The sequence below is a fragment of the Pleuronectes platessa genome, chromosome 6 (assembly GCF_947347685.1).
Source record: "Pleuronectes platessa chromosome 6, fPlePla1.1, whole genome shotgun sequence".
In the NCBI taxonomy this organism is placed as follows: domain Eukaryota; kingdom Metazoa; phylum Chordata; class Actinopteri; order Pleuronectiformes; family Pleuronectidae; genus Pleuronectes; species Pleuronectes platessa.
Window position 1 is genome coordinate 6,522,587 of NC_070631.1, and position 25,188 is coordinate 6,547,774.

The 25,188-nt window shown below is 46.4% G+C and overlaps 1 protein-coding gene across 1 annotated transcript in view; it reads left to right on the forward strand.

Moving 5' to 3' along the window:
- scube3 (signal peptide, CUB domain, EGF-like 3) overlaps positions 1-25,188 on the forward strand; it is a 66,081-nt gene that overhangs the window by 610 nt on the left and 40,283 nt on the right. Inside the window, exons 2-3 of the mRNA XM_053425490.1 lie at positions 15,911-16,033; positions 18,334-18,459. Coding sequence (XP_053281465.1) covers positions 15,911-16,033; positions 18,334-18,459 — 249 coding nt within the window. The remainder of the gene's footprint in view (positions 1-15,910; positions 16,034-18,333; positions 18,460-25,188) is intronic.

Below are 25,188 nucleotides of genomic sequence, written 5' to 3' on the forward strand. Positions count from 1 at the left end.
AATGCAGCGGCACCAAGGCAACGGTTGGTGTGGGGCTGACATGCTGCCGTGGCTGGCTGTGTTGGTGTAACCTCTGCTCCGGGGCCCGGGGGTCTAAAGACGCAGGGCTGCCGGAGCGGGGAGGAAGGCCAGAGCCGGGGCCCGGGCCCACTGTGGGAACCGAGCAGCCCTGGCAATATGAGGCCCAAGTGACGGGGAAGGCTTAGCTCGAGATGCTGCCCCCGATTCTGAGCGACCCCCCCCCCCCCCCCCCTCCACACACACACACACCCTCCACACCACCACCACCCCACAACCAGCCTTCCACCCACCCCCAACACCCACTCACCCCCTTTTTTCTTTTTCACCCAACTCCTGCTTTGTTTGCTTTGTCCCCGCTTCCTTTCCTTTGCACTTAATGAAGTAGCTGCGCTTTTTCCTTCTTCTTCTTCTTCTTCTCCTCCGTCAGCCATAAGCAACGACTGCATCACACCCACCATGTCAGAAAGCTCCCGTCGGCCGGTGTGCTACTTAAATATTGTTTTGCCACATAAAGGACGTGCACAGCTTCCCCTCTGCCCCCTTCACCGTGCGTCCTCCAGGCCCGTCCAGTCCACTTTGCGTTGGCTGGCTATGCTGCAGCTCTGTGTAAGAATGCCAGTGTCAAAGTGTGTATGTGTGTTTGTGTTTGTGTGTGTGCCTTGGCTGTATCCATGGTGGTTCCAACATTACTTACAGCTGCAGAAGAGAACCAGTTAAATTGGGATTTTTACTTTGTCCCCTTGGCCTTGAACTCATGAGCATTTGTTCTTCAGCTGGAAAAAGAGAGCGATGGAAAGAAATGACAGAGGGACAGGGGGCCGCTGCACCATCTTCTCTGAAAATGGCCGGTCGCCTGGTTTAACATCTTGACATCCCCTCCAGTCGGGCGGTGGGGTTTCTGCGTCCCCCCCCCCCCCCGAATCCTGACAAGCTCCTGCAGTGGTATTTGTCGAGTGGCGACACTTATCCCCTCAGAGACTCCATGTGCCTCAGACCAAGCAGACGCTAAAGTCCCAATTGTCTGCGATGGTAACGTAGCACCATTTTTTTCCTTCAGAGTTATTTAAACAGCCGTGTGGATGGAAGATGTATTCAGGTCGACCAGAGAAGAAAGAAAAAGAGACTTCTCCTGTCGTCATCGGGATGCCCTGTGACTTTGAGACGTAAAGAACTCTGTGGATCAGGATGTAACTCCGGCGAGGTGTCAGACTTTATTTAGTCTTACCTGCTTCTCCCTGTCTGAGCCCAATTAAAGCAGATAAGCTCCCAACCTGCGAATGTTCCCCCTAAACAAAAGAACCCTCCGAGCTGGTCTCAGTCTGTGGCTCCTGCTCTCTGCAGCCGACTCGGTGTGTACCGGTGTCGGAGGCAGGTGAGGCCCCGGGGGGGCCCTCGGTGCCTCGCTGACAAGAGAGCGGAGGCGGATTAATCCGGCTTCACTTCACCACTCAGCCGACACACTCAGGGAAAAGCATCAGCCTTGACAAGTGCTGCGCCGGCACCGCCGTGCGTGTTGTTACAAAGCAGCCGGGAGAGCAGGGAGATTATTATCCTGGCAAAACGGTGGGAAAACGCTCGATAGAAATTCTGTCCGTGAGCAATGTGGTATGAATCACCAAGGGGACTTTGATCTATGGGCGTGTTGCGAGTGAATGAGGATGACGGCGATGAGTGATTTGAGACTGGATGTTAATGATGGCACTTAGCAGGCAGAAGAGCTCTCGCTGCCCAAAGGGAGGCTCCGCTACATTTGGAGAATCCTTTAAAAAACCGAGCGGCTCCGGCGCATTGTGCCTAGTCCGTCTAATTCCTCTCTCCGGTGTGGCCAAGCCGCAGCTTTATACAAACACTTGAGTTGAGTTTTGGGGCAGGCATGGCTGCAGCGGCCACGTCCAGATCGAGCACCGTGTTTACAGGCACGTGTAAAGTCGGGGCTGTCTGCCACAAGCTGTGACCCGAGGCGATTCCGAGGGCTCCACGTTCTGGACAGTCACTCACTTTCATCCCGGGGCCGCTGGAATGTGAGACCAAGACATTTTCCCCTTCTGCAGCAGAGTGTCAACGATTCTGGCCTTAAGAAATCTGAGTTCCCCCCCCCCCCCCCACTCGAGGGCTCGAAAAAGGAGAATTTCAAGTGCAGCTTCCGAATGATTTATATTTAAGCAAATACACAAAACAAAGTTAATCTCACTTCAAAGGAAAAGGTCCCAGATTGAAATTACACTTTCTGGCTGGGCTACGTTTTACATAATTAAATTATCTTGAGAGGGGAAAAATAGGACAGTAGATTATGTTTTAATCAGAGTCTGACATAATTGTTTGAGGTGGAGACTACAAGCAATGCGGTGAGCGGCTTTTTCTTCTTCTATTGTTGAATCCTGACTCAGCTTCCTGCAGTTGTACCCGGCTTCTTGCCCAGTGTCCAGTGGGATCGGCTGCAGCTTCCCAATGACCCGCAAATGAAAAGCAGTATATCTGGATGGGTTCATTTATGCTGCATGATGCAAATAGGCTGTTGTCGTCAATCAATCAGAAAGAAAGCCGTTTAAAAGCAAAGTGCCTGTTTTCTGTCACTTTGCTTTCTTTCCCCTTTCATCTCTTTCTTCTTCAATCTTGATTTCCTGATTTTGCTTTCTTGTGGGGAGGAGACCTGACTCACAACAGGTTCACTCCAGCTTCATAAATCACTCTATTAAGTACTTAGGAATAAAACCAGGACAAACAGGCTTTTTGAGGGCCCTCCCTCAGTGGGGGTCCTGGGTAGATCGCCCCCCAACCCCCCCAACTACACAGCCCTGCTTGCAGACACTGCAGATTCCCTGTTCCTCCCCAGGGGACCGGATCAGCTGTTGAGACCCCTCTGTCACGGTACCTCTTCTCCTCTCCTTGAGCAGACTCCCTCTATCAGGCCCCTGTGACCCTGTTTCTCACCTCATTTCCCTTTGGCGCGACAGACGAAGGGAATAAATATCATTTCAGTCGTCTGAGCCGCTTTGGGTTTCTCGTACCAGTGTCCAGCGGTGAGGAACGTTCAAACCCTCGCGCACTCAGGAGGAAGGAGTGCAGAGCCTGTGTGGAGCTTGTTTATTTATCGAGGCTTTAAACTGAACAATATGTTCCAAATGAGGCCTGTGATGCTTCTCTCAACTGTGGCATTGTGGTTAACATCCCGAAAAACTCTCTCCCCTGGCTCCCATCTCTCTCCCCTCTCGCTGCCTCTCACCCCGGCACAGGCCTTTGTTCCCCGTGCAGATGCGGCGCTGCGCTGACAACTTCCCTGTTGGTTTCGGGGGAGGATGGACCCCGCGAGTCTCGAGCCCCCCCCCCCACGAGCGCCGCCGGCTCGCTGAGGAGCCTCAGTGCTGTCCCTCAGCCAGCTGCAGAGACTCTTGGATCATTAATTCTCTAACCCCCCCCCTCCACCGCTCAGCCCACATTTGTTATTCTTGTGCATTACTCACTGATTGGGGACAGTGTGATTCAGGAGGAGGTATCACTGAGATTGTCCCCATAGCCTCTGCACTTTCCTGGGACCCACGACTGACTCCACACCGTGGTTCCTCCTCTCGTGCCCTCCTCCCCGCTCCCTCCTGTGACCCCTCGGCTGAATAATGGGTCTGCGTCTCTATTTGAGAGTTTGAAGGGGGGTGGGGGGTGTGTGTGTGTGTGTGTGTGTGGGGGGGGGGGGGGGGGGGGGGGGTCCGCTAGGGACATCATTAGGATGGTCAGCGTTGTCGGAGGGGGGTTGGGGGTCAGAGAGAGCCTTGTTTACAGACTGTGTGTGTTTACATTCCTGATGGTGAGCGCCAGCTTTAGAGACTGCTGGAAGTGAAAGGAAATGCTCTTATTCTGCTTAGTAATGGAAAAATCCAGCCCAATACATCAAGGAATCCAGATGAAAAAAAAAAAAAAAAAGAGGAAAGTTATTTATGTGGTGGGCCCTGGCCAATGCATTCTGGGTAGAAAGAGGAATGACTTCACTGATGAATTTGAGACTTCCTCAATGGACAGAGGCCTGGGAAAACCCACATGACACTCCGCAGTGTTTAATCACCTCTGCTGAACTCCAGATATATATTTATTGTAGACTGTAATAGCTTCTAAATATGATTAATGGCAAGTAATGTTTGTTCTTGTGTTTAAATTGTAACCATCCGTCATGCAGACATTTATGGGCTCCAACTAACAATTATTTTCATTATGGAGAACTTGATTATTTTCTATTAAATGTCAGCAAATAGCAAAGAATGCTCATCGGTTCCCAGAGGGGACGTCATCCGAGACCCAAAGATATTTAGTTTACGATCACAGAAGAGCAAGACGATGAGAAAATGTTTAAATTTGAGAATCTGGAACCAGAGGATTTTGGGCCAAAATGACACAAATAAAAGAACTGATCATCGAAACGGTTGTTGATCAATTTTGTTAATCAATTAAAAGATGTTTCATCTAATTATTGCAGCTCTACAGCCATTTACTCCAGGGTAATTCTACTGTCCCGGTGGCTGAAATATTCAAAATAAAAGTGAAAAGCTATTTATATACATATATAATTCATTTATTTGTGTCTATTGGTTCACATTTCTTCATACTGATGAGGACAAGTAGGAAATATGTGCAGGAGATTTAATAGGATCCACCGTTGAAGGTAAAAGTTTTTACCTGAGCCTTATAATTTTTCTTTATAATAAAGAAGTCCACACAATTCTACTTTTGTAATAATCCAAGTTGGAGTCTCCAGACATGTCATGGTGCTGCAATGATTAACTGCAAAGTTCACTTGAGTCCATAAAGCAGGTGACGATTCACCACCAGGTTCCGCTAATGTACTTTTTAGAAATAACAATGATAATAATCATAATTTCAAGATTTTTTTTTTTTTCGATTTGACAATTTAATGCTTTTTCTTCGTGATAACTATGTTTAGTTGCAGCCCTACATCCGACAGTTGTGTGAAAAGCCCACTGCAGGTAAAAGTCCAGACCCGATTATGACTCCACATGAACACCTTGTTTTTCTGCCTCCCTCTGCGACGGTACAACTTTATATATTCCATTTTTTTTTCTCTCACTGTGGCATCCTACTTATGCAGTCTGCTGAAGTACAGTACGGACTTTGATTGAGAGGCCATTAAACTGCTGAAACGCCTGTTAAAGTGAAATGTTTGCCCGGAGTGATTGTGCTGTCTCTCAGCGAACGTCCAGTCAGTTCCAGCCCGCTGAACTTCACAGTTTTCTGAGCTTCAGTAGTTAATGCCTGCTTCACAGCTTACACAGAGAACCACTTTATTCCCCCAGTTTGACAGGAAACATCTAAAAATATCACACTTGTGCTGTAATTGCTACGTTGCCATCTTTTATAGTTGGTACTGTATCTGGCTAAAGCAACCACCAATGAATGTAATTGCTGTGTGCAGAGGGGAGAGTGTCATGTCAGTTAGCTCTGGTTGTATAAATATAAGGTACACAGCTGGACTAAGTGCCACCCTACCCGCGTATAAAATATGCTGCGCGAGGCCAAGAAATCATTACCGGTGAAGGACACATGCCACATGGAGGGTGAGGAACCCCCCCCCCCCCCTCGCCGGAAAGGTTCAAATTAATTCCCTGTCTCTTCGCCTCCTAATGGGAACTGTTACAAGCTACGCTCAATTATTCAGTGTTGTATGTATTAGACCTCTGACACATGATGTGTGTGTCACGTCGGCCCCTCTCGGCGCTCTCTTAGTATTACTCCATGATTCACTTAATTACTGTAATAAGTGTTTTCCTTCTGGAGGTGGTCCGGAGGTCTGCGAGTCACAGTCTATTAAGGCCACACATGCTAAAGGACCAGCACCAGATGCTTCGGGTCTGTGATCCGAATCTCAGAGAATCCACGTTATTTATTCACGGAGCTGGAGCCTGAGCTTCCTCCAGAGATGTTTTATAAATGACACGAGGTGCGTCCACTCGTTACTCTGCAGTCGCCGGGTTCATCGGAGTCGCTGCCTGTGCTGTGTTGGAAAACACACACGGCATTAAAGTCTCATGGAAGCAGAGACAGATTGAGGTATTACATAAATAGAGCTTGTATGTGTTCGCTGAAACGTTGTAATAAGGGCATCTCAGAGTACACATCCATTATACACAGGTTTGTTGAATACAGAAGCTGAGAGATACAGAATATGTAAAAAAATTAAGTGGAGCAAAAACCTTGGAAAGTAAATATTAGAGTCAACAATTGCTTCCATAGTTTCCATTTTTGATTGACAGGAAATTAAAATGCTACAAAATTAAATATTTAGATTAGATAAAGTGTAATAATCCTCAGTGTGGAAACTAGTCGACTCTTTGTGTGTACAAATATGTGACTGAATAGACAGTTGTTTGGCATTTGTCGTGGGTTTAATGATGTTGATGAGTGAATAAACAAATACACAACTCTGAACCTAATTAATTGCAGGTTGAATACGCGCTGAGGTAATGAAGAACAAATTATTAATTTAGAAAATACAGGAGGAAACTAGAAGCAGCACTCAATTTATCACAAGCCTCCGCCAAGGCCCAACAGTCCTCTTATGTAACCGCATTTAAAAATTCACCCGATCCAGATTTGCTATTTGGATCTGGGCCTAATTGCACACACTCATAAATATAAATCCCTGAATTTTTCCATAATGATCCAAGAATTATTCCCTGAGAAATAAAGGCAGATGATGAAAAATGCCATCACAATGTTAAAGAAAGAGGGAAAATAAAAAAGCCTGGATTTGCACACTGGTTTCGGATGTGGAGCGAAAGTAGTTCTTCCATGAGTGATGCCCCCCCCCCCCCCCCCCTTTAGGAAAGTTCATGGAAATCAGTTCTGCAGTTATTCTGCTTAATTACAAACACAGATGAAAACATGACCTACTTGATGGAGATAAGAGTCGTTTTACATTTCAGCAATTTAGTATTGCAGTTGGAGGAACTTTAGTTATTTAATTCCAAAAAGAAATGGGACAACTATTGCAGCATAGTTTGGATCAAACTTCAAAAACTTTAAAATGGGGGGAGTCCAATAACTCCTGGACCCGGCTCTGTTGCATGGCTTCTCTGCCTCTTTCAAATTAAGTTCAAACGTACAATATGGTCTCGCAATCAAAACAAAAATCAACAAAACAAATCAAAACACCTACAGTTGGATGACATCGTGAAGCAGCGTGGAATCATGGGAGCTTCGATTTATTTGTCCCATTATCTTCTTGGGTCACCTGGTTCTTTTGTGTGTTCTCACTTTGCTGGTGCAGCTTCAGTAACAGAAGCAACTGGAAATGAAGAATCATGACAAGTGACTCTATACAAACGGTGAAAAGGAAAACCAGCCGACTAACTGGCTAACTTTGTGTTTTTCCTTTTTCATACGTCATCTGTAGCAGAGACAGCTGAGGCAGATAGGCCTCCTGTTAAAAATGCTTCCAGCTCCAGCCGAGAAAGAGACACCGATAACATCACTGTGACATCATCATGGGGTCTTTTTCTTTCTCACATTTTGGAAACAAACTCCCTCCGGGACGTTACACAACTGTTTTTCCTGGGCCGAGGAGTAATCCTCGTGCAAAGTAAACTGTACCTCACGAGGTGCAGCACTTTAATAAAAACAAGAGGCACAAGGAATAAATAAGGAAAGCATGGGTCGGCATAAACAAGGCGTCGGTTTGACACAGTTAATGTCTTCAGGCATGTGAACAAACTGTCGCTCTGCTGAAGCCCGGCCGGCGTGTTCCTCAGATTAGTCTGAGGCTTCATGGTCGGTGGACATAAGCAGGGAGGCACCCGGGGGTTTTGAAGTTGTGATCACAGATTTTCTGAAAGCGCAGGATCAGTCGGTGGTCATGATTCCTAAACATTTAGAGTGTGTGAAGGATGAGTGTAAATATCCCGAATGGAAGCAGTTGATATTTTTATTCACAACTTTTTAGAGCCTTGCCCGGACAGCCAACAGTGTGTCCCTTCATTAGCTGGAGGGGGATCTGGGCAGCAGAGGGGGGGGTGGGATGCTAAATTTTGTGTTAATGTTGACGTCTGCATTTCATCAAAACCACCTTTTTTTTCTGGGAGGAGATGGAGGAGGAGGTGGAGGTGAGAGAGTCTCATGTCCTGAGCAACTTGAAAAATCAGCGACACTTTCACGCTGTGCTGTGATAATGTTTTGCGACAAGCAGCCGTGGTTCCTGTTCCCGTCCACAACCTGCTCCTCACTTCCTCTCAGGCCCCCGGACCAACACATCACCGACTCACATCACATTATATCAGCTTGTGCTACAAATAGAACTGGATGTATACACACTAAGTATGCACATTTTAACGTGACATGTTTTATATATTCACTTTCCCGATGGAAATGTGGTCTCAGGCTGTGTTTTCGTTTATGAGTCGAGCACATGGAGAAGCATTATGATTGTATGTATGTTCACTTTTACTGGTGTAAATATGCAAACCTCCCCCCCGCTCTAAGGTGTTGTGCTTGTTGTGCACAATGATGTTGATTTTCACCAGAAGGCTGTTTTTACATTCATCTGCAGAACGAGGGAAACTGAGAATTTAGTTTTTTCCCTGAACATGGAGACATCTTGTGTATCGTATTCAGATTTTTTTAAATCAACAATATTTGCATGTTGGTACATTGTGAGAGAAAGTGTAAAGCCTTGTTCATACACGACTCCATCGATAGTGCGCTTACAACAAGAACGCACTCAACGCGCTCCATGTTGCAATATGCTCACAACCACTAGAGGGCGTCCGAAGAAAACAGTCTTAATCGGAATCACTGCCAAACACTGCATTATTGTAGGTGAGGTTTTACTGTGGCTCACCTCCAAGTTTGAACTCCCAGCTCCTCGAGTCATAGAGATGCTTGTAAAGGCGAATGAGTGAGGCGGCTAGTTACAAACAATTCTGAGGTGCAAGACCAAGAGCCACCACTAGTTTTGAAGTGAAGGATGCCATGACATGATTTCTGGCACACGCTCCATCCTGCCGGCGACACTGCAGAGGCTGTAAACCAGTTAAATGCAATTTTAAAACAAAAAGAATCAACGTAGAATATGTTTGTCTCTAAATATGTCTGGTGTGTGGGGATAAAGTTAATGTTTGTACTAATATTGCATTAGTCAGAATTTGCTGAGACTGCAGAAACGAGTCCGTTACAGATCTGCTGCTTTGCTTTGCAACCAATTGAATCAGTTTGACTAGAATATGGATCATTTAGAACTTATAGATAAAAGAGGTTTGCATATACACACTACAGCCATGCTGCTCAGTACCTACAGTAATTACCCTGACCTTATCCCCCCTCCTGCACGACCGCAACCCTAAGTACAGTGTAAGTGTGGTTCCAAGATGGATAATTACAATACTTGTCCCTGTGTAATTATCCATACATGACAAACACCGGGATCCAGAGAACACCTTTTTTATGGAATTGAACCCGGCACCCTTCCTCCCGCGCTGCGAGGGGCTCGTGAAAACGAAGCATTTTCTTCTGAAAAAATGTCATGAAAGAATGTTTTTGTCTCGAATGCAGAAGAAAAAAAAAGCCGGCAAACTTTCAAACGCTGCACACGGCCACTCTGTCGGGGGGGGGGGGGGGGGGGGGGACACAGCTGAATGTTTTATCGCCCTCGCTGACTGAATGCATCACTTGGTCCATATTTCTGACCATTATTTTGGAGCTGGCTGCGGGCGCTGCGAGTAAAGCTACACCGATGGGTGTCCCAGCTCCACTCAGTCTATTTCTGTCTCCAAAGGGAAGGTGATGGGTTTGGGGAGGGAGAAGGCGGGGGGGCGGGGAGGGAGCAAAGCAAACAGCCAGGGTCTCAACACTTAAAGTAAACATTACCCTATGTTTGAACTGCACACCTTCAGCCCGACAATTCTCCCACACACTCGCGCTTCCCCCCCCCTCCCTCCCGAGTCTGATTCCCTGCTCGCACCCCCTCAAGCTGGCCCAGTTAAATACACTGCTTATCCCAGAGCCTCCCCATTAATCAGGGAGGAAAGCAACTCTGACAAGGTCTCACCTCCACGGCCCCCCCCCCCCCGACTTACACGTGGGGACGGCCCTGGAATAAATGAACTAATGACTTTTAAGAACAACCTTCCTGATCGTCACCTTTGAGGATTAAAGAATGTTTTATCTGGCCACTTTTAATCCAGTTCTAATAAATCCCAGTCACAGGCCCGTCTAGGCCGGCATCCCTCCTTCCTCCTCTCTCCACCAATGAAAAGTTTGCTCTGGACTATGCAGCAGTTCACTGAGGGACTTGGACGTCTGACACGCTGCAAATTTAAAGTTTTATTGAGCGTACAAATGGAGCATGAAGTAAATCGGTTTCAGGAGAGAGGAAACATGCGTGGATTCTGTACGACTCGGTTTCATCCAACAAAATCATTGAATTTCAATATTCCAAGAATGTCAGTGGGTTTAAACACAGACTCGAGCTATTTGTGGCTTTAATATGCTCAAGTGCATGAACCACAGGGGAGAGCTACAGCAGCAGCAGCAGCAATATTCAAAATGACACATCCCCCCGGGGGAAACTGTTTAAAACATCGGAGCGTTGCCCAACATCTCTTTTCTTCTTGGCTTTTTTGTTGTTTCGACTTTGTTTATTCATCCTTGTCTGGAAGCGCTGGCTCCGTCCTCCGCTGCCTTAACTTGTTCCCAACAACTGTGACTCCTCAGCTCAAAAGAATGAAATAAGCTCTCAATGAAAAACACAATCTTTTCATCTGAGGCATGAGTCAATTACCAGGCCTGCATTACTGAGACTTTGTCCCAGGCTCTCACAGGAGCGTCCTCTGGACCCGACCGGAGGACGGATTCATTCTGACATGTTTATTTCCACGGCAGAGACAGTTCTGGTTTGTTGTTCACGTGTCCGACGGAACAGTAACTCTCATGGCTGGATCTTTTAAACAACGCTTTGACGGACATGGATGATTATGATCTGTGGGCCAGGATTTCTGAATTTGTATTTGTCTCAGTCTGTGGAGCTCACACCAAAGGCAACGGGGGAATGTGGATGTGTTCATTTTGACATTAGTGTTCATCATCATTTCCTTGAGACCCACTTGATGTACAGATCAGGGTAAACAGATCCCTCCGTGTTTGCACTGGCTGTTAAATCATTGCTCACATGTTGATGTTCATTGTTAGTGAAGTGTTGTGTCAGCGTTGGAGAGCGTTCTGGCTGCAGCCATTATCATTCTGCTGCAGGAGGAAATACCTCTAGCTTGTTTGTGTCTTTTTTTAACCAATCACAATTCTCCTGGACAGCACTAAATCCAGGATGCAGCGAGAGGTGCCACTAAAATAGTGTCGGGGGGGAAACTTGTTTGGTGCAACTATGGACTGAATATAAAGATGGACTCCACTTCCTCCCACTATCCAGACATGAATCTAAAAAACCAGAGTCTACGCAGCAACGATCGGGGGGGTTGCAGCCGCGGTCTCGAGGACCTTGCTCTCGACCAATCACGAGTCAGTCTCAGCTGTCACTCATGACTTTCACGCAGTTTCTATAACAGCAAATAACAAATTAAAACCAAATTTACTGGCAACGTTATGTTGACTTAACTGGTCCATGTCTCATCCATTAACACAGAGAAGGCAGGGTTTATGACCTGTACTGTAGCCAGCCACCAGGTGGCCATTGGGAATCTTTGGCTTCACTTTTTTTTTTGGGGGGGGGGGTCGTGCTGCCATCTTTATATCCCACAAACAGCAGTGAAAGACGTATGGCGGGGGAACAGGCGTGAAGTGGAAGGAGGAGGAGATTGATGCCTAAAATAAGCGACCAATGGCCGGCCTGTACCCAACGCTCTAACATCCGGTGAGTCCGACGAGTGAAGTGTCGGCCTGTGCTATAACTGTGTCAAAGTAATATTTGCACAAAGATGCGGTTGTGGTGCCGTGGAGCCGTCGCTGATTGATTGGAAGGGGATTTTCTGTTTTGCGAGGAGGGAGCAGGTTTTGACACAGCTCGTTACATAATGTCACCGGTTCAGGTGGTTTTCACCAAACACAGAGGCAGTGCTGTTGGTTTTAAAAGCCGAGGTGCGGAGGGAGCAGCTCCCTGCCATCATTAAAAATGTGACTGTTATCATAACACGCCAGTTGCGTAACATTAAAGATGCTTTCAGCTCAGGATCTGCTGCTTTGGATTCTGCACTCAAACAATTGCCTGCAGCAGCCACAGCATCAAAGTCTTTTCAGACGGCAATTTGAATGAGGGGAAAAACAGAGATGTGGTGGAGACGTGGATAAGTGACATTGTGTGTGTGTGTGTGTGTGTCTGTGTGTGTGTGTGTGTGTGTGTGTGTGTGTGTGAATGCATATTGTATGTCAAAGCTCTGGAAAAACACTGCTTAAATTTACAGTCGATTGTGTTACGCTGTTAATCTTTCAATCCTAACCGTAGTTTCTGGCTTGAGGCATGTTTGAAAGATGTGAGTGTGTCAGCCTCACTGTGTGTGTGTTTGTGTGTGTGTGTGTGTTTGTGTGTGTGCGTGCGACTCAGAGTAAAACCGGCACGAGAGTTGACAACCCTGCAGACTGGAAAGATAAAGTGATCCGACGCTCCAGATGGAAACATAAATAACAAGATGAAAAGAGGGATTCTTTGAGTTTCTGTCATGATGAATAATAATTACCACGGAGACTCGGCACAAAGGAAGCTGACAGTGAGACGGATATTCTGTCGTGATTAATACTCCCTCCATTGAAAAACACTTGCTCACCTGGCTGCTCTTGGTCTTATCCTGGAAGACAGACGGTGTAAGGAGAAAGGACCCGGGCTTGCTCTTCAGGTGAATTGATATTGTTCTCACATAATATAAATCAATGGAGGGCTCGGAGGGCTCCCGCGTCATTGAACGGGCTTTGTGGAAACTTAGCAGGGGAGCGAGCAACTGCACGACTCTCCCAGGTGCTGCAGAGAAATGAAGTGCACCCCCGTGGAAGATGTTGACTTTTCTTCAACACGTCTGAACAGGCAAACATTTGATCCTCAGAAATGTTTGCTATTAATAAAAGTGATATACTTCAACCAAACGACAGGAACAAAAAAAAAAAAAAAATGCAGCTGCACAAAAGAGATCGGTTACATGGAAAACTTTAAAAATATACACCCTGTTATCCATCACATCTTTAAAGCTTTCAAATTAGAGTCGGGATCAGAAGCCGGTGATCAGAGGCTCCTCGTAAGGAGAGCGTGTCTCATTCAAACCTCTGACATCAAGTGTTGTCGGGCCAAGATCTAGAACCTTTATCACAAAAAGGTTTGGATGCTCATGAGTCTGACAAGGGATTTGGAGAGATTTCCAAATATTTGAAATAAATCATTTCTACAGATTGCCAATTTGGCAGGCCGAGCAAAGTCAGGTTTTCACCGCAGGACCTGCAGGCAGCTCTTAGATCTGTCGGGGGCAAAGATGCATCTATAATAAGGAAGGGATTTCTCAAAATAACCTGCAAACAAGTCCCAATCCATAAAAGAATTATATTAGAACGAGACAAAGCCATCATCACCAGGCCTTCTGGATTATTGTGCTCTGGACAAAACGGATCATACGTGAAGTTGTCGTGTTCTGTCGAGAGCGAAGCAGCTTTTCAGGAGAACAGTGAGATTAGATCTGAGCAGCAGGCTGGAGGAAATGTCATGGTTTGGTTTGGGGTTGTTTGGCCGTCTGAAGAATGCTGAGTCATATCAAAGAGCGTTTGAAGATAATGTGAGGCCAAATGTTAAATTACAACAGGAAGTGGAGCCTTTCAACAGCCCCGTGTTGAGGTTCCAAATCGATTGTAATCAGATATTAGGTGTGTTCTTTGGACACGTTGTGCACATGTCTCCTGTTTGTGTGCTTAACACAGACTCAGACACTTTTTAGTACTTTTTAAGTTACACTGGGGAAGTGGGAACTAATATCCTTCTTTTTAGTTCTTTATTTTCTCTAAATGTGCTTTTACTTAAGTGTTTGCATGTGACTTATTATGACTTACCGATGCCGTTTTTTTGACAAATTTCCCAATTGTGCGAATAATACAATTATTTTAACTTCCCAAAGGAGGATGGAAACATCTGCAATTGTACTTAAATTTGTTTTAAAATCAAATTTGTATTTAGTACTTCTTCTCCACTTATTGTCATTGCATCATATTTGCCTGCAAACGTTAGAATTCAGCTCAAAAGCTCATCAGATCCTGAGTTCAGTCTCACAGAGCCACGACCTGGCTGCACTGACTCCTTCTTATTAAACCAAACCTTGATTCAGGCCCTTAACAGCTTTTTCACACAGTCATCGAGTATCAGAGGAACATCTGCAAACCTTTTAGTGAAATGTTAAACTGAGCAGGACGCGTCTTACTGGACTCTGCCTCTAACGTGTGACCTCGCAGCTCTGTGCTCCTCCTGGAGAGGTCCCAGCGTTAATAACCTGCGATCGGGAGCTTTCCACTGCGTCTGCCCAAACGTGTTGTCATGGTCGTATTAGATTCGGTTTGGTGATACACATTTTCCAGAGTTTTTTTCTGTGAACGCTGCCCCGTCATTGTCCTGGTTCCCCCTGAGCAGCAGCAGCAGCAGCAGCAGCCCACTGCGTGTCCTCCAGGAACAGGCAGATGTAGTCAATGTGCTAAGCTCAGGGGTTTAGATCGCAGGTCATTTCCCAGTGGGATCAGCCGGCTCCTGCAGAGGGTTTGTGATAAGAGTGGATACTGGAAGCTATGTAAACCTTGTTAAGCTGCCCTTCCCCTGTGTGCAGGGGGGTAATCCCAAACACCTGGGCTAGTTAACTGGGATTTGGTGGGATTAGGGGCTCCATGAGGCAAACCTGATCGTGCTCTGTCTTGTTAAATCTATTTTCATTCTTACAGTTTCACACTCTCCAGCAGTGACACAGCAGTTAACTTTCATACTATTTTATCTGTGTCCACATCAGATATTCAGGGTGAGCAGCTGTAGAATTCAATGGAAGTAGGTTTTGGTTATTCCCTGGTTTGAAAATTTTCTTTGAACTTCTGGACGCATATTATAGTGATGGTTTGGAACCAGTGCTGCTGGAGAAAATGTGTTTTTATTGCAGTTTTATTGCTTTTCAACACGGTGTCACGGTGTCAGTCCGCCGGTTGGTCCCCTACTTCGCCCCCGACTGAAATATCTCAACAAGTATTTCATGAATGACTCGACCGTGACATTTTATACAGACGCTCACGCTGTCCACAGGATGAATGTTATTGCCTTTTGCGATCCCCTGACTTTTCACGCACTGATACAAACATTTTCTGTCTTATTGAAACGTCTGAACACATATCTCATGGATTGCCGTGAAATTCAATACATACACTTGCGGTCCGGTCCCCCCCTCTTTTGTGAGAATTGAATTTTTGCTCTCGTGGCACCGTCAGAATTTCAATTGGTCCCAATGTGTTTTGACCAGATACTGAAAATGAATGAGCCTCAGTTCCACTTGGTTTTTAATGCATTTTTTTAACCATGTTTTTAATCTTGCTTTAATTTTTAGTCCCAACGAAAGCTTTTTTGCTCAAAAGCCAATTCCGGGGACTTTATTGTTTTTTATAATTGTTTTTGGACATTTATTAAATTGAGTGGAGAGATCACAGCAGATGAAGGTTCAACAAAAGTTCATGATCAACCTCTTTCTGTTTTAAATTTGTTTCCCTTTATGTTTATTCAGGCTTTTTTCGATATTTTTCCAACAATTTAACCAAATGTATCCTCAACACGATTCATATTCATGCTCATATAAAATCTTACTTTGAGAAAATCAGTAAAATGTGTCACCAGCATGAAGACAGTTCCAGCTTTTCTTTAACCACCCCCCCCTTCCTCTCCCCTTCTCTCTAGATGTGGACGAGTGTGCAGAGGCGCTTGACAACTGCAGCATCGATGCCATCTGCCAGAACACCCTGAAGTCATACAAATGTATCTGCAAGTCGGGCTATAAAGGGGACGGCAAACATTGTGAAGGTAAAAGAGTGACGGGTTTAATATGCTCGTTTTTCTCCAGTGGTTGGAGGCACAAACTCCTGCTCCCTTCTGTCCGGGTCTGAGCAGGATCTTTTTTTTTTTTTTACCGTACGCTGATGTAAAACCACATTTCTCGTGTCGATTCTCCATATCTCTGTGAATGTGAGCACCGGGGCCGGGGACAGGCGCGATAAGAGCCCGTGTCTCACTCAACACAACTTATTAGCTCTCAGCCTCTCCTGAAGAGGGAGCGAGTGGCGGACAGAGGAAGGGGAAAGCCAGGTGCAGAATGCTCCTTTGTGACAAGATGAAATGAAGCAGTAAATTTCCTGCACATGTTAGAGGAGAGAATTAAGATAGCGGCTGAAGTGGCAGTCAGAGGCGCTGCCAAGCAGTCGGGGATATTTCCACAGCCAGAGGCCGGCCCTCGTAGACTGTCGGACACAAATCTGTTTTTCTTGCCTCGTTCAATGGGCCCAAAACCTCCGGATCATTATATCCCACAATTTTTATTGGTGTTATTACAAAACCATATTTCTCAATGTCATTTTCTTCCCCCCACCATTATTATTCTTTCATTTACTTGACCGAGTGTTTTTCATGGCCTTCTGCCTGTAGGTTATAAAAAGCTTTTGCTTTATTGAGTCCTTTGTCAAATATATGCACGGCTGGGTTTCCATTGAGCTGAAGGTTAGCTGATGGCTCCTGGAGCCTGATAGGCTTGTTGAAAATTTCAAAAGCAGCGCTGATAAAAAAGAGAAAGAAATAGAAAAGTGTTTAAGTAACTAGGGATAAGGTTTTAGGAGCAGACTGTCAAAATTAAACGTTCACAAAAAGGTCTCTTTGCTGCAGACTGACAACTTCTTGTATTAATAATTGGCAGAAAAGGAAAAAGTCTAATTTCCATGTTGTGAGGAGGTTCTGATGTCTCTCAAACTTCTGGGATTCCGATTAGAGCTTTAAGTGTTAGTGAGTTCATCTAAAGGCTTCGATCAGTGAAGCTGGGGGTCATTATCTGCCTGTATGAGTTGAAGCATGTTGGTATCATAATAATATAATATATATAATGATAATAATGATAAACAATCTCCTAAATCACATTTAAAGGAATTCTGAAAGTCACTTCTTTTTCATTTTGTTTTGTATTTAGGATTTTGTATTGATTTTAATTGATTTTCATTCCATTGGTTTCAGGCGAACGTACTTTTCACACTTTTCAAAAGTAAAAAAATAAGTAAGTTTAAACAACAGGGATATTGATGCATTATAAATATAAATATAATCTGTTTATCTAACAACCTTAGTATTAAACTCTCAGTTATTATTTCTGTATAAATCTTCCACTTATAGACAAATCCACATCTCTCTTCTGTGGATATGAAGTAGAAATAGACGAGCAGTGGAATAAAAACATATTCCAAGCTGCTGGAGGCGAAAACACTTCTGCTTTAACACGGTGGGTGTTTCGGCTTCAGTGTAGTGGAGCAGTGACGGCTGTGCGCTGTGATGGAGGAGTGACAGAGTTGTGTGGGAAGCAGCTGGAGAGGCCGGAGCCGCACAGTGTGTTGCTTTTGTTGCGTTCCCGTCCCTTCTGCTGTCAAGTCCAATTAAGCCCCCGAGTGAGACGGGCTCAGAAAGGAGCCCAGCAGCCGGGATCGTCGGCCCTAAATGGGCCAGTAAGTGCTGAGTGGAAGTGCACTGGGTTCTCAATCCACCTTGTCTGGGTCTCCTCAGCGTGGGCCCTCTCACCCGTCATCATAACCGCAACAGACAACTCCACTCAGGCTGTCACAGCGATCTGCAGCCTCTCTTTATCTTTCTGCCTCTGCTCCTTCTTTTGTGCGTCGCTTTCCCTCAGTGACCGGGACGGATGAACTTTAGGGAAACATTGATTTATCCGTCTGATGCCTGTTATTAAGTATTGGCTGCCGGTCAGTCTGTAATGTCAGCCACGCCAATACTGTCAGTGCTACTTTAAGGGAAATTCCTCTCTGATAGCAGATATAACACAAATTATTCCTTTTCCTTTGTATTTTTAATTATCCAGAAATGTGTTTTATATAAATAGTGGATATGATTTATTGGATACAGTCTGTTTTAGATGCTTTAACATTCTGCCAATGTTAACATAAAAAATGAAATGTCCTGGCATGAAACCACTCAGATATTGGACTGTAAAATATGGCATAAAAACTTGCCTCTCATCATTATTAGACATTAAAGACAAAGCAATAATTGTCCTGCATGAATCCGGATTGTTTCAAGTTGTCGACACATCTTTGTGTATCTTCTCTCTGCAGATGTGGACGAGTGTGCGACCGAATACAACGGCGGCTGTGTCCACGAGTGCATCAACATCCCTGGGAATTACAGGTGCACATGCTATGATGGCTTTCGCTTGGCACATGACGGGCACAATTGTCTCGGTGAGTATGTGATATGCGTGTGTGTGTGTGTGTGTGTGTGTGTGTGTGTGTGTGTGTGTGTGTGTGTGTGTGTGTGTGTGTGTGTGTGTGTGTGTGTGTGTGTGTGTGTGTGTGTGTGTGTGTGTGTGTGTGTGTGTGTGTGTGTGTGAGAGGCTGTTTTCTCCCCCTCACATTTTCTGCAGCTGGGTTAATTATGCAGGAACGAGTTGTTATATAAAGGGGTTTTTTTTGTCAGAAGAACCAATACATTAAACTGCAGGTGTCAAAATTCAAACTCCACCTGACATCACCCATGCGGTTGCATAAACTCTCCCCTCTGCACGTCTCATGTCACATCAGGGATGGTAATGTGTGTTTCAGGGCTGAACTGAGCTCTTATTAGGCCGCGGCTTCACATATTAGCCGTTTCCTCGTCTCGTGTTGCAGGTATAGTCTCCGGTGTGTTTTTGTTAAGCCTGAAAAAAGAGAGGTTGAGGGTAATAAATCTGAAGACAGAGGGGTGAATTTATGAAGAGCTTGACCCTGAGCTGTGAGCTCCGAGTGAGCCGTCAGCCGAGCGTACTTTCCCATGGTTTAATATTTCACCAGTGTTCCCGTTCATATCGCTTCACAGAGAACGTGTTACACTTAAAAAGGAGATGAAATGAAGGGAACAAAAACAGGGCTCTTCCTGCGGCCGGGAGCTGCTAAACATAGACCTCCTCCACCCCCACCAGCCTATTCTGTCCACCTCGCTGCTGCTTGTCCCCCATCCACCCACCTTCCATTCCTTTTGTTATGATCCCCCCCCCCCCCCAAGTCAGACCCTGCTGCTCCTCAGAAACCGTCTTCCTCTCGGTTACAGCCTCAGCATGATGCGTTTCACCTAAGCTGCTTCCACACATGCACTGAACTCCGGAGAGTTATCCGCACTTTCCCCTGGTGGAGGTGTGAACGTCTGAGGGAGAGCCTCCGAATTATCTCCGGACTTTCTTTGGCTTTCTCACGAAGAAGACGCGACCAAGATGTCCCGAGAGTTTGTGGTGATATGAGCTGACACCGGTGTCTGTGTGTTGTCAAGATGATCACCTGATCTCTGCCATGGAAGGAATCCGTTACATCCTCTGAACACATCTGTGCAGAAAACCTCCCTCTGCATTGTGTCTGTGTGAAAAGCAAACTGTGGGTAAAGCTCCAGACCCGATTCCCCTGGACTTTATCCACAGGTCATGTCTATAAAACACTTTTGGATACTGAAAGCTGGTGAACCCTGGTCGCTGCTGAGAAGTTGTTGCAGAGAACAGCTACAGCGGATTTCACATTCAGTTGAAGCGATGACAGAAAAAACTTGTCAGCCCTTAACAATGATCCACTGTGAAAAGAGGCTTCACACGCACAAGGCAACACAATCATATCAGTCCCTCAGTAAGTCGCTGAGCTGAATGTAACGCTGGGATTAAGCGACACTGGAATGGAAAACACACGTCTTTAGATCGATAATAAACCTGCTCTGACTTGACGATGCTCCGGCTTTCTCTGTCTTTCTCTTTCTTTCTCTTTCCTTCTCTTTCTTTCTCCCCTTCTGATACGTCTCTCTCTCTTCATCCCTCCTCTCCCTCCTGCTCTTGTGTCAGGGTAAAGCAGGGAGCTATTTTCCAAACCATTTAGCAATGGCGCTCAGTTGTGCGCGGATCATTTGCTTCACCGTGGCTCGGCTCCTGCCTTGCGTGCAGGTGTGTAATCGCAATGTATCGTTGTGTGACTGCCGCTGTTGCATCAAAGTGTCGCCTCCATTGATCGCTTTGATATCATTTGTCATTGTGAAGCAGAGTTTTGTTTTTTCGTTGTTCTGCTCCGGGGGAGAGGGCACAGACGTCCCTGTGAAGGTTTCTCCTGTGAAGCAACCATCCAATTATTTATTCAATGACAAAATACGTGTTTCATTCCAGCGCAGCAGATGGGCCCGGATGCTAAACGATATACAGTATATGCAGCTGTCAACTACAAATCCTACTATTGCCTTGAGACCCCAAAGGACTCCAAAGACTTAATTTTCTTGAGAATTTAACTTATTCTAATGCCCCCGCTCTGCTCAGCTAAGGAAATAATCCCCAGCACAAACACAAGAGAGCAGAGGAAGAGGTAGAGCCGGGGTTTAATGTTAAGGCCCCAGCTTCCTCTTCCAGGTTTAAGCTCCCTTTTTGGCCCCTGAGAAAAAGATTATTCCCCTTGGTCCTGGAGTGCAGAGCCTAAGCGGCTGGTTCCCAGACAAGGTCAAACCCTCAGAGCCCTTAAAGACCAGATGTGCCCGGGGCTGCGGAGAAGGAGACGTTCACCTGATCCTCCAAAGTTCACTCTGAGTTTAGAGCCTGAGAATCTTTGAGGTGTTTCTCTTTAGACTCACCCCGTGTTGTTTTCCCACTAAGCTCCAGTTATTTTGTTTTATTTCCTCGGCTCTTCAGGTTGATGCTGCAGTATAACTTCTCAGAAACTTGCAGCTCTCGGCCCTCGAGGTCTTTCTGTGGCCGGTGGACACCCTGCGTCGGGCGGCTGTCGGCTCATAGGACACGAGCTCGGCCGGCGCACACCCATCCACACGCTTCCCCGTCCGTGTCGCCTTTGTTTGCTCGCTGTCGCGCGTGCCGCACGGCTCCTTGTAATTGGATGTGTTGGCAGCATAATGACATTGGGCGGTGGCAGGAGGCGGCAGAGCGTGAAGCAGAACGCTGCCTCGTGCGCCTCACTGGGGATGCTCCGGCTTCTGAGGTCCCCCCCCCCCTGTCTGCCCTCAAAAACCCCACAACAATGTCAGGGAGCCAGCAAGGTGGAAGCGATGCAATATCACAGCACACTGCTCCTGCCTGCGCCGAGTGAGATGTCACTCACTGTATAATTTACCTCACGGGGAGCTTTTGTGCCCTCGCCAGGCTCACACGTAAGAGAGGAAGTGAGGCATATGAGAAGTGGATTAGATCTTTTATAACTGTCATTACTGTTATCTTGAGGGCGAGGGTGGGATGTGGCGTTTAATCACCGCACTTCTTTCGTGGCGAGGCTGGAAAGGGTTTTTCTCGAGTCTTAGGAAAAACAGAGGAATCAATGTCAATTTAATCCAAAACACACATCCTCTTCACAATGAAAACCAGATGCAGGAAGGCTATTAGCTCCCCACTGCAGCACCGCCGTCCCCACATTTATGACCTACGTGTTTTGGTTGAGGTCCGACAGAAAACCCAAATGCCCGCTTATCATTACTAGTTCGTTAAACTCTCTCAAGTAGCTTGATACCATTAGCATCTGCGCAAATACTCCCCCCCCCCCCCTGTCCTCGTGACCACAAATCACAACAGGGCACTTCTATCTGGAGCAACACAGATATTTTCCACTTTATATACATAATGTGGAAATGCCACAATAACACGCAGCCTTAATGGGACTCACTGGGAGACACAAAGGCCGGCTCCAAATGGACTGGACAGATGTTCCACAGAGAGAGACGCCACCACCACGCTGCAAAAGATGAGCTTCTGTCATTTAAACATTAACTTTACCTTATTTCATTCATCACATGTTGTAACCAGAGAACACACACACACACACACACACACACACACACACACACACACACACACACACGCATACACACACACGCAGCGCAACAGACCATGTTTCTTTGATTCCTATTGACCAACAGTGATTTGGTTTGTATTGATTCAGCAGAGCTCAATTCCCCATGCAATTTATAGGGAAATGAATGCCCTTTTACTTTCACCTTCCCCAAAGACCTAACTTGATCCATAACACAAAAGCAATGTCACTGCGGCTTCGAAAATAGGCTTTAGAAGAATGGCTATGAAGAGACCAGAAAGTCTTTTGTCTTTTGCTAATATCTCTAATTGTAAAGTCATGTTGTTTATGTGAGATTCACTTGGAGAGAGTCCCTGGGACTGTTTGATTTGATGGATGAAGCTTTACCATCAAACGTGTGGCCTCTCCAAGGCGTCGCCCTCGGAGCCTGTGTCCCCGCCTCTCGTAGTCCTTTGGGGTCTTGTTGCCACGTTGGCTAATCAAACAGGAGGTTTCAGTCTGATGTATTATTGACCAGGGTTCTGATGAGGGGGGGGGGGAAGTGGCCATCAAAGAGCGTCACGCGGATTTGGCTCTGCAGCCTTTTAAAAGCATTCCTTTTTAAATGTGTGGAGGCAGCGGTGATAACCTCTGCACCCCCCCCCCGCTCCAGTCGGAAAAGATCCTGATCCCAGCCTGTGTGAGGAGCCTTCAACTTCCACCTCTGACTCCCGAACGTGGAGGATTTAGTCGGGACAATGACGATCAGCTCCTCTCGCGTTACAGCCAGAGGGGGGTCGGGGTCGCACAGAGAAATCCTCACCTCCCTTCATGCAGATGAAAACATGCACGGGTCGGGTTCGGACCCGGGCGTCTCTCCACAGCTCAGAGGAGAGGAGCCGGAGTGATGAGTTCAGGGACTGATTTGAGATCGGCGAGCGTTAGCCGTCTCCTGAACGCCGTCTCCCTCGCTCCCTCCTCTCGGGATTCTTCAGCCCCGTGCACCATGAAATGAACAATTCCAGCTGCGCCCACTGGCAGGGCTCCGGGGGGAAACTGAAGCCTGAGATTGCGTTCGGGGGATGGAGGCATGCAGCAGACTGGGAGCCATCAGACGTCAGCACTGGGCCTCTCGTCTGCTTGGCATAGGGCGGTCCACCCTGAACACTTATCCTGGGGTTTTTTTGTTTTTAAAATACTTCCAGACTTGTTTTGGAGGAACAGAGAAATGCCATTTAGCATGATCTTAGCTCATAGCTTTTTCATTTAGGAAAGAACTCAGCGACAGATTGGAGTCTGTGCTTATTTACCAAAGTGGTTACCTGGGAGACGGGCCTGAAGACAAAAAAAAAAAAGCCAGAGTTCCATCAAAGTGAAATGAGCTTTGTTTATGTGAAAGAATAAAAATCCACCAGTGCTGCTGGTGTAAGAGTAAAACGCTACAGACCTTCTCAACAGATGTGATTCAGTTCTATTAGACGCAGTGATTCAGGCCGACAGGAAGTTCAGGAGCTAATAAATCTAATAAATCTACACTTCAGTGTTTTAATACATCAGCTTTCAGCCTGTGACTCTCTCACACACGATTTAAGAGAGAGTGTGTGTCTTCTGCAGGGGAAAGCTCAGGACATCTTGTAGCATATTATTTTAATACAAGCTCCGCTGACAGTTTAACACAAGTCCAGTTTCAGCTTCCCTCTCCTGCAGGTTCAGGGATCAAACCCCAGCCTCCTCCTCTCTGTTCAGTGGTGTGAAAGAAAAAAAAACTGCTTCGTCACCGAACTCCAGGAGCGACGGAGAGGGAGAGAGGAAATGGTGTAATCCTGTTTAAAATCAGAGGGGATCTTGTTTTAATTGAAGCTGGCTGTGTATGTGCCACTCCTCACTCGCTGATGCTGAGAGAAGCAGAGTTAGTGCCTGTTCTCTCTCCCCCCCACCCACCCACCCCCCCAGCCAGCCGCTCTGCTCCCTGTCACTGCACATGGCTCCGATTTGCTGCCTTATTAAAGACTGTGCGCCTCCTCGACTCCTGTAAATGAAATGCCCCAAAGAGGCCGGAGTGCGTCCGCTGGCTTCCTGGTCTCCGGGCCGTCCAGACGACAGAGACCTTTCTGTCTGAAGCACACAGAGACCGAGCGGTGGGACGGATGCGTGGACAGCTTTGATGACAGACAGCAGCAGTTTTTCACTCCCTGCTAAAAAATAATAAAAAACCCTCTGGGGGCCATTAAATGCTCCCGAAGTTCCTCGAGCTTGTAGAAATAAAGGAGAGCAGTTGAGCGTTTCTCCAATATATGTTCAGGAGTCTCTGCGAGGCGACCACGGTGTTTACACGGCTCTAAAGCTCCGCACAAGGCCAAATGTTATATATACAGTCAAGGCTATCTGAGGGACCAGCGGACATGGCCTCCGCAAACACGACCGATCTCTTAATCTCTCTCCGTTTGAACCTTTTACTTTCCCCCTCGGTCTCCCCGAGTGCAGCGAGGACAGAGCAGGGACATGTCTCGTTTCTCTGAAGTGAGGCAGCTCCTTTAACTTGATTAAGACACACATTTTGTTTTTTCCCCCCCTCCTCCTCCATCCTCTCAAGAGAATTTTTTTTAATATGCTTTAGGTCCAAATAACATGAGCACTTCTCCCCCGGCCCATGCCAGAACCCCTTTCCGCTTGGAAATATTTGCTTTGGACGCCGGCCTTGCCCAGCACACAACACAGGCAATTATGGGAGCTATTTAAACAGGAGAAATCCACTGACAGGCGACGCCTCATTGGAAGGGATGAAGGAATCAGGAAATGAAACCTTCATTGATGAGGGCTGAGGGCACGGAAAGAGAAATCCCCCAGGACGGCTGAAGCTGGTCACATATCTCACGGGCATTTTGTGCGTATGTATCGAGGACTTGTGTGCTTGTGTAGCGATGACATGTTTGGGGTTTATGTGTGTGTGTGTTAGGATGTTTTCTTGAGTTTTTTTATTTTTTTATTTTTTTGGGCTCCTGCGAACAGTTTTATCTGCAAAGGTGCAGCCGTGGGTTGCCGGCAGCTTTCATCAGCTCAGAGGTCTCCGCTCTGCTGCTGCCGCTTTCATGGTGGAGAGATGAAACCATGGGGTCGACACCAAAGCAGCCGCACAGCTGAATGAAAAGTCTGACCAACATTTTCTATTTCTGCACCGGCCTC